Source organism: Patiria miniata, unplaced genomic scaffold, assembly GCF_015706575.1.
Source record: "Patiria miniata isolate m_02_andy unplaced genomic scaffold, ASM1570657v1 HiC_scaffold_6, whole genome shotgun sequence".
NCBI lineage: Eukaryota > Metazoa > Echinodermata > Asteroidea > Valvatida > Asterinidae > Patiria > Patiria miniata.
Window position 1 is genome coordinate 15,399,230 of NW_024037073.1, and position 15,902 is coordinate 15,415,131.

Consider the following 15,902-nt stretch of genomic DNA (forward strand, 5'->3'; position numbering starts at 1 on the left):
CTTTGTTGATGTTTCAATGAGACTTGGCAGGAGGCCTGGTCGAAAGTTTGTTGACACGGCCTGGGTGTAGCCCTGGCTGCAAAGTTCATTGAACCAGCTGATTTGGCAAGGGCGGGTTGAATGAGGATTAGATAGGGGGTGAACGTTTTTGGCCCTAATTTTTTTTTTATTCAAAAAAATTCGGTTACCTGGGGCCCAAAGGGCAGCAGGTCACTCTGCGCAGGGTTAAGAAGCTGTGAAATGCTAGTGGTAGGTATACTGCTTGGCCAATTAACGGTTTAGTATAATCATCAGATGAGGAGAACACAAATAAAATATGCATCACAACACATGTTGGCAGATTGTTTTTGGCATAAGTTACATTTAGGACCCCCTGGCCCTCTATATTTTGAACCAAAAAGCTGGCAAAGGCCAGATTTAATTTTTGTTTCTGATTCGTAATTCGTATGGCTCTAAAGCAGCCCCCCCCCCCAAAAAAAAACTAAATTCCGTAAAAAGAAATTGCATTAGGAAAAAGAAGGATTGTGATGTACATGCGAACGGTCTCCCCCTAAATAAATAGTCGTGACAAGGGTGCATAATTTGTACCGATAGTTAGTAAATAGTGTGAATGATTTTAGGATTTTATTGGCGCTCCCCATTGAAAATATGGCATGAGGCTCCCCCCCCCCCCCCCCCTATTGATTTTCGGAGGCCTAATTGTCTGGAGAAAATAACCGGTCTACATTTCAGCGCGCCTCCCAGAAAAAAATTCTGGATCAACCCTGCTAGTACTAGTAGCCCCCAAAAATATTGGTTCTAGAACCGCGCCTGGGTCCCCTGTATTGTTTTGATCAAATTCGAGTCAAAAATGTTTTTTATTGTTCAAAAATCACCTTTACAATCAAAAGCAGACCTTTCTCAATTCTAATGACACCCGTTTTGTGATTGTGAACAGATTCCTGGGGTAGAAATCACGATTTTCCTGCGCGGTTTGTGCCTTTGCGATTCAGCGCGCCGTGCACGCGTGCTCACGGTACACATTGCGCGGTGTGTTTCGGGTCGCACGCGTGTTGTCGCCGCTGACCGATCGTCATTTTACCCCCAAATTTCCCTCATAAAATCAAAACCCTGCCCTCTATCTATGACAAAGCCCCTACCTGTTTATTGAGAATGTCGCCACAGGCCTAGGTCCAATAATGTTTTTAAGTGGATTTTGTTTCCTTAGTTAGAACATGGGATGGAGGAAGAAAATATTTTCTTCCTCCATAACCATGGTTAGAATCGGGCCCTACACTTCACGATCATGACATCGCCCTGAGAATTGCTAATGCTTAATGTTGGTATATTATGGCCTAAGGTTTAAATAAGACTGTGGTTATAGTAGCAATAAACATGTGCAATGATAATCGGTGACATCATTTAATAAAATAATCACAAGAAAACATGGACCATCAAAAAAGCCACATCAACTTATCACATCACATGTATCAAGTGCAACGAGTAAACGACTAGACTCCGCCGTTTTTGGCAGTCACCAAACTCTTGAGGGCGCCGCGCCAGATCAGCGGCACTAATTGGACGACCGCGCCGACATTTGTACTTTGTACCAACCAACCAACTACCATAATAAAGCCGCGCCCACATATATGCATGATGCAGTATGGACCGAGCTAAGCTGCATATAACTCGCCCGCACCCGACGTGACATCGCTAAGCTCATTTCACGATTTCTAAGTAAGAAGATCCTTGCACTTGTTTATCCTACTCGTTGGAAATTTGACGATTCTACATAATTTGGGCGTAGAGGTGACTGACAGGGAGGTAGTTGGGCTAGCCCAGGTTGGACGAAGTCTTCATTGCAATACGACTACGTAGGGAGGAAAGGGAGTCCACCAGGGCTAGTAGTTGGGCATGTGACGTCTAGCCCCAAAAATGTGGCCTATTTACTGGACTGCCTCCGTAAACATAGGCCACACATCCACATGATGATGTACAAAAAAGTGTCGCACTTTGCAAAATTTTGATTTTCACATTTAGGCTTTAGTTTGTACAATTGTAGGGGTTTTTGGCTTTAGAAGCATACTCACCCTCTTTATAGGCTAATCAGAAAGTGCTGCATTTTTCAGATATGACTTCACTCATAGAGCTCTATGCTTTACCATGAAATTAGCTATGGGTGGGGAATATCCACAGTTGGGCCACTGCAATATTTTTACACCCTATAAAACATTCCCTACAGCTCTGATACATGTTCGACTTTACTTGGAACCATCCATAGCTATGGGTGGGGCCCATCTATAGTTGGGCCACGCCAATCTTTGAATTTTGCAGTCCTAACTATAGATCACTTGCTGTAAAGCTACCGTAACATTTCTACAGCTCTGATATATATACACGTCTGACTTTACTTGGAACCATTGAAATTAGCTATGGGTGGGGCTCATCTATAGCTGGGCTGGGCCGGGCCACGCCAATCTTTGAATTTTGCATAAAAAATGTTGCTGGACTTATACCGAGCTGGACAACTCATCCAACTAAGCAGTACGTACCACGAGGCCGGCCGCCCCTTCGGCATACATGTACATGCACGACGAGTACATGATGCCGCATTAACACCCTGTATCGAGCGTCTGGCCAACTCCAGTCCTAACTATAGTTGGGCCGACCCAACTGCCGCACTATAGTTGGGCCGACCCAACTGCCGCACTACAGTTGGGACAGTCCCAACTATAGTTGGGACCGATGCGATAGTCGCGGCGTAACATACACAATTGCATAAATCAAGCATCAGGTTGCAACATTTTGTCCATCTTCCTAAATCGGTGCCGGGGACTAGTATAGTGGGATGGGGGATGACTAAAATGAAATTGCCCGGCCGTGGAAATTCGTTGGGGCTTGCTGGACACCACATGACAATAGGGGGCACTGTTCATGATACAGATGTGCATGCTATCGGTATATGTACACTTGGGAAAGATGCCCATATCTGGCCATCACTTTTCCGTTTTCACCCCGTGCACAAACCGTATGAAACTGGTCTGAACATTTCTTAGTGTTTTCTCAGTAAATCCGTCAATATTCCCCGCTAACTTTGACTTTTTAGGACATACATGTATTATCACTTTCTGATGGCTGATACATTGTAGGTCACTGAAGGGAAAAATGAGTGATGGCGGGATATGGGAATCTTTCCTATACTTGTGCCCCTTAATTACCTTACATCAAATCCGCGCAGTTAAAGCTGTTATACTTTCCCCCCCTCATGAATGCATTTTGGTTGGGAAACAAAATCATCTCTAGATTGTTTAAGGCAGCATATACCCAGGTGTGCAAATTTGGTGAAATTGTACTTTGGGCCTTGCTCCTAGAGGGAATCAATTAAAACTCAACTACTAGTATGTTGGACTGGGCAGACAAAACTGCAGGCCATGTTGTTGGGATATAATACTACGCAACAGTAGCATAAATTTGCAAAAATGCATACAATTTCAAAATATATTTGTGTTACAATTTGTGTCTTGTCTATTGAGTCACCTTTTACCATCCTATGCACGATTTGGTTTCACTTTCCAGACTAACCTCCAGAATCTTCAAGTTGCAGCAGCCATGGCAACCATGCCAATCATGTTTGCTGGAGCTACATGTATACTGGCCCTCACTTTAGTTCGTGGTCTTGATGCAGCTTGCAGCTCGGTAAGTATTGCAGGGTGTCGTGTTGGAAAAGATGGGCTAACAAAATTGTGCACTATTGGCCTATCACACTGCCCTATCAAGCGGCTGTACTGCCATCATGTAATCATGCACTTTTTCTGTTTAACCATGGGGGAAGGAACGGCTCTTTTACCCCCCCCCCCCCCCCCCAAGAATTTAGTATCCTGGATGACGCCGCTTGAGTGTTTGTGTACACATTATATTGAGAGTCAAGAAAATTGTCGAAGTATTTCCTAACAACATTAGAAATGTTTCTCAGTCACAGATTCATGTCTTTTCAACATTTTTGCAATGACTCACCTTGGAGATGATTATACATGTTTGAAGACAAAAGTTGCGTCAGGTTGCAGCATTCTTCCCCCCCCCCCCCCCCTCTTGTCTTCAGCTACTAGTAGTATAAAAGAAATGTGCAACCCTAGCATGCCTAGCTTAAGGCAGATTTAAATGTCCTCATCATGCCCCCCCCCCCCTCCCCTCAGCTCCCCTGCATAAAAAATCGTGACGCCCCCCACAACCATGCAGTCACACTTCCTCCCAGTGTCCCACACAGGAAATTTGTTGTGTCATGACTATAGGTCTCTCTCAGATGACGTCATTTCCGCCGTGTGCATCTGCAGTTTGAGTGTCATCTTGCATAACGCGCATACGGCATGTACCGGTTGGCTAGCTGCGTTGTATTTCGAGCAACAAGCGCGCAGGTTTGGAACATTTTCAACACTGCGCAATGCGTGCTTGATTGTGTAAAATACGCAGTTGCAGTTCTCCTCAGATGGCCGTCTTTGAGAGAGACCTTTAGGTAACCATGCATGGTTAACATGTTTAACAGAAATTGGATTTTGTATAGCCTTACAAAATCAACGATATCTCTGGTTTGCATTGATGGATTTTCTTGATATGTTCACCAATTATAAACAAGACCAGCTTTTAAATGATATAAAATTTGATTAGCTACTCTGACCAACTTTTGAGAAAAGCTGCAATTTCTTCATGCACAATGTTTATTGGGCCACCCTGTAATGCTGACATTGGCCTTAAGATGCATAACTGGTACGGATAGACGTAATTGTCTATGACTTCTCTTTAAGGAAATGCACATCTTACATTTTCTAGTCTACAGGCAAAAGAGAATGTGATGGAGACGGAACTGAGACTCTCTGTTGGACAGGCCTAGGCCCCGAGTGTTACTGTCCTAGAGGAACATACAAGAGCCCGACGAACACCAAGTAAGTTAAATTTGGCCAGTTCTAGATGATGCTTGTACTGGCATATGCCAAACTCAATTAATTTGGCTTTTCTGAATTCGGCATGGCAATAAAAACATGGTGTTAAGAACCATTTTGGTTTGGTACCCAAACTTGTGGTGCTCTGCCTACTCCCAGCTGGTTTTAAAGCAATTGCAAGCACCTTGGTAAGTTTACAATCTTTCAATATTGTTTAATGAAGAAAAAAAAACTACTTTATTCCAATTTGGGGCGTTTGCAAGCTTTTCAAAAAGGGTTTTCATTTTGCACATAAATGAACCCACCCTGAGAGCGCTGAATTATTGTCTGGTAGCCAATAAATCAAATTTTGGCAAAAAAAATAATTTGATTATTAAACGTCAGTGAATTGTTTGCATTCTTCATGTATGTCTCATTCAAATATAACTAACATTTATATTGAGGACAATGAAATAGGGGTCGCAACTAATTCACACTAGTGGCACAGCACTAATGTTTACACAATAGTGGCACATACAGCACTTAAATGGTTGTCTCAAACAGTCTATATGAAAAAACTTGACACTGATGCAGCAATGAATAATTGGCAAATTGTGTACATGTACCATTTTTGGGATGAGTGTCTGTGGCCTGAACAAAAATCCAGTTTGGTGAGGGAGACCAACAAGTACATGAAACGGGAGCAAAAATTGTTCTGATTAGGAATGTGTCCATTTCGCAATGAACAGCACTAAAGATTCGGGACCATCGTTCATCCTCAGTTCATCAACACTTCAATTTTATTATGCCCCGCGGCGAAGCCGAAGGGGCATACTGTTTCCGCCTTGTCCTTCCGTGGGTGGGTGTGTGTGTGGGTGGGTGTGGGTGTGTGGGTGGGTGTGTGTGTGACTACAAATTCGTATCCTTGTGGAGACACACACACAATAGGGAACAAAACATTGTAAAGGTCTCCACAGGGCAATTTCTATAGATGAATAGGTCTCCACAAGGTTTTCACGAAATAGATATATGGGTTTTACTCAAAAACTAGGAATTTCCAAGGTGGGTTGATCTGTCGCAAATGAAAGAGTTTTAGAAAAGGGATATCAAGTCCAAATTTCAGCCAAGGAAACTAATTCGGGTTAAAATAAGAGCATTTTGAAACTTCACTTTCAAAATTGAACACTTTACTACACGAGAACAAAGGAATGTCTCCACAAGGATACAAATTTGAGAGTGGGTGGGTGTGTGTGCGTGTGTCCGGATAAATCTTGTCAGCGCGATAACTTGAGAAATACTTAACATATGAACTTCAAATTTGGTTTGTGGATTGTTCTTGGTAATCCTAAGAAGCCTTTCGCATTTGGGGCCAAAAGGCCAAAGGTCAAGTTCACAGTGGCTAAAACAATAGAAATCTTGTCAGCGCAATAACTTGAGAAAAACTTAACATATGAACTTCAAATTTGGTTTGTGGATTGTTCTTGGTAATCCTAAGAAGCTTTTTGCATTTGGGGCCAAAAGGCCAAAGGTCAAGTTCACAGTGGCTAAAACAATAGAAATCTTGTCAGCGCGATAACTTGAGAAATACTTAACATATGAACTTCCAATTTGGTATGTGGATTGTTCTTGGTAATCCTAAGAAGCCTTTTGCATTTGGGGCCAAAAGGCCAAAGGTCAAGTTCACAGTGGCTAAAACAATAGAAATCTTGTCAGCGCGATAACTTGAGAAATACTTTACATGTGAACTTCAAATTTGGTTTGTGGATTGTTTTTGGCAATCCTAAGAAGCCTTTTGCATTTGGGGCCAAAAGGCCAAAGGTCAAGTTCACAGTGGCTAAAACAATAGAAATCTTGTCAGCGCGATAACTTGAGAAATACTTTACATGTGAACTTCAAATTTGGTTTGTGGATTGTTTTTGGCAATCCTAAGAAGCCTTTTGCATTTGGGGCCAAAAGGCCAAAGGTCAAGTTCACAGTGGCTAAAACAATAGAAATCTTGTATTTATTCTGAGATTATTTCGATTAGGGATTAATTCATATAAAATCTACAGAAGACACTAATGCTGTCAATGAATGTTCCATGTGACCAAGGTACATGTAAGTTGATGTTAAAAGAGTGGTGTTATGTCATGGGAACAGTCACGGTTGCGGGGCATTTGTGTTTGTAAACACACCTGACTTGTTTTTTTATGAAGACGCCCATTGACAGTGTTCCCCGTCTTCTCTGTTCGGTTATAGATCACCCTGCACGCCCTGCCCTGATGGGACGTTTGCACCCCACATGAATCGATGCGAGGAATGTTGTAACATTACAACATGTGAGTCCAATGAAGAGGTAATTTTTGGGTGGATGGAGTGGCTACCATTTTTTATGCCCCGCGGCGAAGCCGAAGGGGCATACTGTTTCCGCCTTGTCCTTCCGTGGGTGGGTGGGTGGGTGGGTGGGTGGGTGTGTGGGTGGGTGGGTGGGTGGGTGGGTGTGTGGGTGTGTGTGTCCGGACAAATCTTGTCAGCACGATAACTTGAGAAATACTTAACATATGAACTTCAAATTTGGTCTGTGTATTGTTCTTGGTAATCCTAAGAGGCCTATTGCATTTGGGGCCGAAAGGTCAAGGGTCAAGGTCACAGTGGCTGAAACAATAGAAATTTTGTCAGCGCGATAACTTGAGAAATACTTTACATATGAACTTCAAATTTGGTTTGTGGATTGTCCTTGGCAATCCTGAGAAGCCTTTTGCATTTGGGGCCGAAAGGTCAAGGGTCAAGGTCACAGTGGCTAAAACAAAAGAAATTTTGTCAGCGTGATAACTTGAGATATACTTTACATATGAACTTCAAATTTGGTTTGTGGATTGTCCTTGGCAATCCTAAGAGGCCTATTGCATTTGGGGCCGAAAGGTCAAGGGTCAAGGTCACAGTGGCTGAAACAATAGAAATTTTGTCAACGCGATAACTTGAGAAATACTTTACATATGAACTTCAAATTTGGTTTGTGGATTGTCCTTGGCAATCCTAAGAGGCCTAATGCATTTGGGGCCGAAAGGTCAAGGGTCAAGGTCACAGTGGCTGAAACAATAGAAATTTTGTCAGCGTGATAACTTGAGATATACTTTACATATGAACTTCAAATTTGGTTTGTGGATTGTCCTTGGCAATCCTAAGAAGCCTATTGCATTTGGGGCCGAAAGGTCAAGGGTCAAGGTCACAGTGGCTAAAACAAAAGAAATTTTGTCAGCGCGATAACTTGAGAAATACTTTACATATGAATTTCAAATTTGGTTTGTGTATTGTTCTTGGTAATCCTAAGAAGCCTATTGCATTTGGGGCCGAAAGGTCAAGGGTCAAGGTCACAGTGGCTGAAACAATAGAAATTTTGTCAGCGCGATAACTTGAGAAATACTTTACATATGAACTTCAAATTTGGTTTGTGGATTGTCCTTGGTAATCCTAAGAAGCCTTTTGCATTTGGGGCCAAAAGGTCAAGGGTCAAGGTCACAGTGGCTAAAACAATCGAAATCTTGTATTTATTCTGAGATCATAGGGATTAGGGATTAATTCATATAAAACCTACAGAAGACACTAATGCTGTCAATGAACATTCCATGTGACCAAGGTACATGTAAGTTGATGTTAAAAGAGTGGTGTTATGTCATGGGAACAGTCACGGTTGCGGGGCATTTGTGTTTGTAAACACACCTGACTTGTTTTTTAATAACATAACTGCATACCAGCTCTGCTTACCATAGAACTCGCGGCGAATGAATTTGATGTCAAGGACGATAGCATGTATACATGAACCGGCGTTTATGGTCTCCTTAATGTTTTGGATTGGGCCGGGTTGACCAGGTGAAACTGACCCGAAACGTTATAGATATAAAACCAATTTCCAACTCCGACCCGAAAAAATTCAAAGAAAAACCGACCCAAACCAACCCCAAAAAACAAAGAATATCTGGTTTAGGCAATTTATTCTTTATTTCACGAACACTCTGTCTGCCTTTTTTGCCTGAACTAGTAACCCCTGTCACCTGAATTGTGGAAATTCGTCGACTCTCGGTGAAGAATCACACCGTGCGGTAAAGTGAACACTCCTAACGTGACCTTCCGTTGCGCCTAGTACGCACGCTGTACCGGGCACAGTGACAGTTTCTGCAATAATATTGCATCGTGTGAACTTCCGAGTTGTTTCATTGATTTTCGGTATTTCGGGTTTTTCACTTGATGGCTTAACCAACCCGGCCCGGCGTGAAACTTGCAAACAAAAAACCAAAACCAACCCGACCCGACTGAAATGATGGAAAAACCAACTCAATCTGAACCAAAGTCAGTTTCGGGTCGGGTCGTTTTCTCACATTCAGTTTTGGGTCTTTTTGCACAACATTAGTCATACGCCGCTGATGTTATGTGTTCCGCACAAACTTGGCCTTACCTAGCGATAGCGCGGTGCCCACTGTTTCATCAATTTTTTTATCCGTTGGAAAATCAAAATAATGGCATCCGTCACGTTGTGAGTGATAAATAAAGTCAGCTACGAAGCACTGTCCCATTTTCAAGTTTACGTATTCTTAATGTCCACTAAATCTTAAGTAGAAAATGTTCACCTCAATCGCCCGTTTAAAACGTACGGTAAAATGGCGAACAAGACATATTGTGGAACAGTTACTATTGGAGATGACCCAGAGTGACATCACAAAGGCATATAGAGGCAATATTTTTGAATGAATGAGGACTCTGTTACAATGCCACTTGGGGGTTATAGTTTACATACATTGCTTCAATTCAAAAATTACACTTTTACAATCTTTACATTTTGTATTTAAACAAAGTTAGGAAACTTCTTTTTAGCAGTTGCATTGTTAAAGTGCTGTCACTCGCTGAGGAATATGCCTTATTCACAGAACTGAGCTAAAAGAAGATTAACTTATTGCGGTAGAATTGCATCAACGCAGCTTGTGAAATATTGTCCGATTACACGATATACAATTGGACGCGGAACATGCAAAATCTGAGACAAACAAAACTTAACGTACAAAATTCCATCATGTTGTCTAAGGGGCATGGCTAACTCACAAACAGCGATAGGTCAATTTAAACTGTCCACTTGTACAATTTTCACAAATTTTTTGGACCATCAACCATTCCAATTCTGGATCGTAACAAATAGTAACTTCTAGAAATTTCATCAAACACTGCGTTGATGTGCTGTTGACATGTGATCCTTCTGTTTCACATTTTGATCAAAGGTTATCACACCTGCCTCAGGAAAGTCAGACCAGGTTTGTGGCTGCCGGGCATGGCCAATCCCACGTGAAGGTGAGGCATCCAACATTTCGGACTTCAGTTGAATATCGAGAAAACACAGTTCCTGTGGTTTATAGCAGCCATACTGATTGCAAACCATGGGACACTGTCATACAAATGATATAGCTCACAAAGTACAATAGATCTATTGTACTTTGTGAGCTACATGTATATCATTTACAATGACAGCGCCATTTATTGTATTTTATCCATTTTGCAGCCAACAGACTCCCCAAAATGACCTGACCATTCCTCCTATTTTTTATCACAGAAAAACATATTTGCATGTGATATTTGTACAGGTGTCCCATTCAGTGGCCTGGATCCTGTTTCTTTGTGGCAAGCTGATAACTTTGGCAGTTTTTTTTATGTTTTTCAACTAATTGGGGCAGCTGTCTTTTTGTTGTGTTTTATAAGGGACCTCTTTAGACACCATTAGTCCATTAGTGTCTTTTTGTGGCAAAATGTTGCCACCTGCTGGGGCCAACTATAGCTTTGGCCATGGGCTGACATCACAAACCGTTTCTTACCCTACGAGATGCGTTTTGGGACTTTCAATTGAGTCCCCTGTCTTAGATCGATCCTATCAAAGAAGCATCCTAAACCGATTTCACCAAATTTATCTTAAGACACATAAAGGTATAGTTCAGAGAATTGTTACTTATTGAACAAGGACGAAATTGCCAATTTTACATATCAGGTATCATGGCGACAAGCCAAGCATACTGTTCGAAACGTTGAGTCCCTCTCGTTCTTTTCAGAACCACGATACTTCCCAAAGAGATTTATTCACATGGTGCTACCGCAAACTATCTTGTAGTATCTTTCCACCGTGCAAACCTTCAAATCTCATGTATCATGTTATTTTGTGCCTTTATCATTTTTGTTTTTTTTTACCACTTACCAAAATGGCCATTGAAAAAAAATGCACACAAAAATAATTTTTAAAAATTGTCAGCTTAAAGGTTCAATATTAGCAATCTTGATCAGATCTCGGAAGCTGCGGGCCAACAAATTCGTGTTTATACCTGAGTCATGTGATTGTGGAATTAAATTTCTGGAAGGAGAAGTGTTTTGAGTGAACAAAATCAGCATTTTGACCCCTGTGACCCCATGATGACATTTGACCTCAGTTTGCTCATATGTGACATGTTAGGGCTGTGTACTGATACTTTGACAAAGTTTGGTTTGAAATTGGTCAAAATATGTAGGAGCAATAGACAATTGCAACGTTTGTTACTAACTAACTAAATAACTAACTAACAGAGAGACAAATGTATGGTTAAGCTGCTATATGTATATATCCCAAGGCGCAAATTTAGCTACAGAGTCTCCTGTCTTGGAACTATGGTCCTAAGTCGAAAGTGCCATGATTTTAAGACGTTATGCAAATTAATGCACATAGTCACAGGATGAGATCCGGCCCTAAGAGTGATCTTAAGTTCAGATGGGTTTAATAGACATGATGCTGGGGAAGTTACAATCAAGGACATGTTAAGTGCATCTTTAATTTGATGAAATTCATCCTAAGACTAAGAGGAGTCCCAAGTTAAGACACGTCTTGTGCATTGATCAGCCCCTGCAGCTGGTGACTTTTGAAGCCATCTATGTAATTTGTTGTGACCAATGTCTTTTGGAAGCCTGCTTTTTAGCCATCTTTTTTTTTTAGCCATGTTTTTTTTGCCATTGTCTTTTGGGACAGTCTTGTTCAGGCAAACGTTTCTATAGCCACATGGCTTTTAAAAACTTTTTTTTTTTTTTTTTTGCCAAATGTATTTTTGGGTGATTTATCTTTTCTGTTCACATTTAAGTGGTTTCAACTATTGGACAGTGTAAGTCATACTGTAGCTGACTTTTATTTTGTTTTGCAGTTTGTGAGCAGTCCAACTGCACCGACTTGAGTTGCCCAGCCGATACAGAGGAGAATAAATCAGGTGAAATTTTGAAAGGCATTTCATTTAGTTAACTTTGTTTGGAAGATCACCACTTGAAGAGGTCCATGTATGGACTCATCCGTGTACATTTGTATGAACAGCAGATGATGACCACTCCTAATAGGGACACATTTCTGGCGCAAAGTCATGCGCTAAGTATGCACCGTTAATTTTATCTAATAATAATAATACCGAAGTCTTGTATAGCGCACGTATCTTCCAACATTTAGGTACTCAAGGCGCTGGAAATTATGTCTATTATTAGAGACAGGTAAATGAAGTACTTAAGAAATATGAGAACCATGATGTAACACATGTTTATTTCCAAAGATCAATCAATTGACTGATCTTTGGAAATCACGTACAATTCATAATTTCTTCTAAATGATAACAATTCAAGCCAGATGGAATAATTTCACGGTGTGTTTAGTTCCAGTATGATCTTTAACTCAAGTATAAGAGGCTTGATAATAATTTATTAGTTTACTTTTGGGATAAATGTAATTAATCCTACATTGTATGTCATTAAGAAAATCTTTTGTGCCTGAAAATCTTTTTGCGAGCAAAAGCAAAGCCATAAAATTAATCGTTCTCTCAATGACAAATTTGCTGTGCTCAGGAATGTAATAATTCAACTTAGTGTGGCAGACAAAGATTTGTTCGAAAGTTTCAAATAATGCTAGGGCATTGCATATTCATTTTGGACTAGATTGATAAATTTGTGTTATGAGGGATGAGTTCATGGACCTTTCCAGGTTTGATTCAGTAAACATTTAAAGTGTTTTTTTTTTCCGCATTACTTACTGAACAGCTGAAGAGCCAGCTTGCCCATTTCCTGAAATACAACATGAGTGTTACCCTGGTGAGTTGTAATAAGTACAGTGAAAAACTCGACTAGTCAAACTCTGATAACTCAAAACAACTGTTAAGTCAAACAAACAATCCATTCCCTTCAGCAGTGTAACAATGATATACAACCCTGGTCAACTCAAAACTCTGCTTAAGTCAAATTTTGAACCTGTTTCTTTGAGGTTTGACTTATCGAGATTTCACTGTGCATGGAGCTGACAGTAAGCCTAGCATCCGATTTTGACATCACCATGTGTATGTGTACCTTTTTATTGTGTTACGCCATATTCTAATATGTGCAAGATCTCAGCTTTATTCACAGTGCATGAGTCTGTGACTTACACAAATTTTTTGGACCATAAACCATTCCAATTCTGGATCCTAACAAATAGTAACTTTTAGAATTTCATCAAACACCGCGTTGATATGCTGTTGATATGTGATCCTTCTGTTTCACATTTTGATCAAAGGTTATCGAACCTTGATTTAAGAAATCCAAAGTAAGAATTCTTTTCTTCACTTTTCTCAAAGTAAGAACTGGGGAATTCTTTTGCTTATGGTGCTAGAAAACAAATCTTGTCTAAGATTTTTTTCTCATTTTTTGACTTGTATCAAAAAAATCTATCAGAAAAATGTTCACATTAAATTTTCTAGGGAGTGACACAAGAAAACCTCTTTTCTTTTCTTGAATCAAGAAAAGAATCTCATGCAATTAAAGAAAATGTTCTTGTTGTTTTCTTACTGCTAGCAGTGTTTTTCTTGGGTAGTATAAGAAATAATTTCTTGACACAATTTTTTTTCTTAAACAAGAAATTTCTTCTAAATAAGTCAAGAAGATATTTCTGGTATCATAAAAGGAAAGAAAATATTTCTCAACTAAAACGTTAATCAGCTGTAAGAATTATAAGGGGGAAAAAATGCATATATTTTGTCATGGTATCTGTTCTGAAGTCTGGGTGTTACAACTGATAATGTAGTAACCAACGGATAATGTATCACCAACCGATAATGTATCACAAATTGACTGATACTGTATCACTAACCGATAATGTAGCAAAAATTGACTGATATTGTAGTAGAATTTGTATCCGATAATGTATCACGTGTCGACGGATAATGTAATTACAAAATAACTGTATCCGATAATGTATCACCACGGAACGGATACTGTATCAACCGATAAAGTACCAAAAATCAACCGATAATGTATCAAAAATCTACCGATAATGTATCAGTACGGGGAAAAGGTGTACACAAATGTTTGTTTTATGTCCTATGTATCCAGCCCCACTTTTTGACCAGGGAAAGGGGTCTGGGCTATTGGATCACCCCACCCCCATTATTTTGTATTTAGAGAAAAAAGGGCAGATTTTGAGGTGTTTTTCCACTTTCCAACCGCCGAAATGTATTAAATAGTACTGAGAAAGGGAGAAAAAGCACAAAAAGCTTGAAATGCGCTGATACATCTGTATCATGAACAGCGCCCCCAGTGTCATGTGGTCTCCAGCCCCCCCCCCCCAGTCTTTTTGATTTTACCATGGAGCTATATAAGCTCCGTGCACAAGTGCCCCTTCAACGGCAAGAAACGGAGAGTTGGGGGAGGACCTATACTGGTCCCGGTCCATCCACTGCGTATTTTGAATGATGCAAAGTTATTGGGGGAGGGAATAGTCTGTAAGACCATCGCAAGTTAAATTGAACGTATGCGCGCGCCGACGTTGCCTGACAATCATGCGAAGACGCTGCGGCTAATAGCCTTGGCAAATTCTGGAAGTGGCGTTGAACTTTGCGCGCGAACAAGTACAATACAAGTTCGCACATGCTGTGTCCCGTCCATTGATCTCCATACATGGTGCTCTCAAAAGTGGTAAAATGCGCCCTCTTGGGTTGGAGCACGGAGCCCATGCGGAGGCCAAGTGTCCGGAGAAAAGAATTTGTCCACATTTCGGCGCGGATGTGCGATTGCAGTTAAAAAATATTCTTAATGATAAACTTTCCCGAGTGGGACCTTATCATAGCAAAGACACTTATTAGACTTTAATTAATTTGCAATATTTCCACCTTTTCCAAATATACTGATACATTATCGGTTGATTTTTGATACATTATTGGTTGATACAGTATCCGTTCCGTGGTGATACATTATCGGATACAGTTATTTTGTAGTTACATTATCCGACGACACGTGATACATTATCGGATACAAATTTTACTACACTATCAGTCAATTTTTGCTACATTATCGGTTAGTGATACAATATCGGTCAATTTGTGATACATTATCGGTTGGTGATACGTTATCCGTTGGTTACTACATTATCAGTTGTAACACTGGGTAAAAAAGTGCCTTAATCAAACGTTTTGAATGCATGATCATTCTTAGGAAATGATCATGACAAATCATGAAAAATAATGAACACGCAGTTGTTTTCAAGTTAAGCTGATGCATTAATTATGCAAGTAATACATGATCATTGTCCCCTTGCACTCATGAGTCATATTGTCAGCATGAATGCTTGAGAAATACTTTATTAGGAACTTCAAATTTGGGTTGCTCTTGGTAGGTAGTCTTATCGAGCCTATTGATTTTGGGGCCGACAGGTCAAGGTCACTATTACTAAAACAATTGAAATCTTCCATTTTGGTTAGGGGCACTGCATGACTTTACAAAAAAACCTGCCAGCATACTGGGGGATTGTGCAAGTCTCACTTGCAGTATTTTTAATGTTTAAAGAAGTGCACTTTTCAATTAACTAAATTCAATTTTACTAAAGCTGCAATTTGTTTTCTTTCCCTTTTTGACTGAAGGTTGGGCCTTGGCTTTAATGTTTTTTTGCTGTGTTTTGGTTGGAGTAGTTCTGGGCATAATCTACCGATACAGGAAGAAGTGCTGTTGCTGTAAGTATAACTCTCACTACTTTTC

At 40.4% G+C, this 15,902-nt stretch overlaps 1 protein-coding gene across 1 annotated transcript; it reads left to right on the forward strand.

The window, feature by feature from the left end:
* Positions 1-3,562: 3,562 nt before the first annotated feature.
* LOC119743289 lies at positions 3,563-13,469 on the forward strand. The gene is made up of 7 exons (XM_038219692.1): positions 3,563-3,675; positions 4,804-4,916; positions 7,131-7,227; positions 10,139-10,208; positions 12,068-12,130; positions 12,942-12,992; positions 13,450-13,469. The coding sequence occupies exons 1-7, from the start codon at positions 3,589-3,591 to the stop codon at positions 13,467-13,469; spliced, it is 501 nt and encodes a 166-aa protein (XP_038075620.1). The 5' UTR covers positions 3,563-3,588.
* The last annotated feature ends 2,433 nt before the right edge of the window (positions 13,470-15,902 follow it).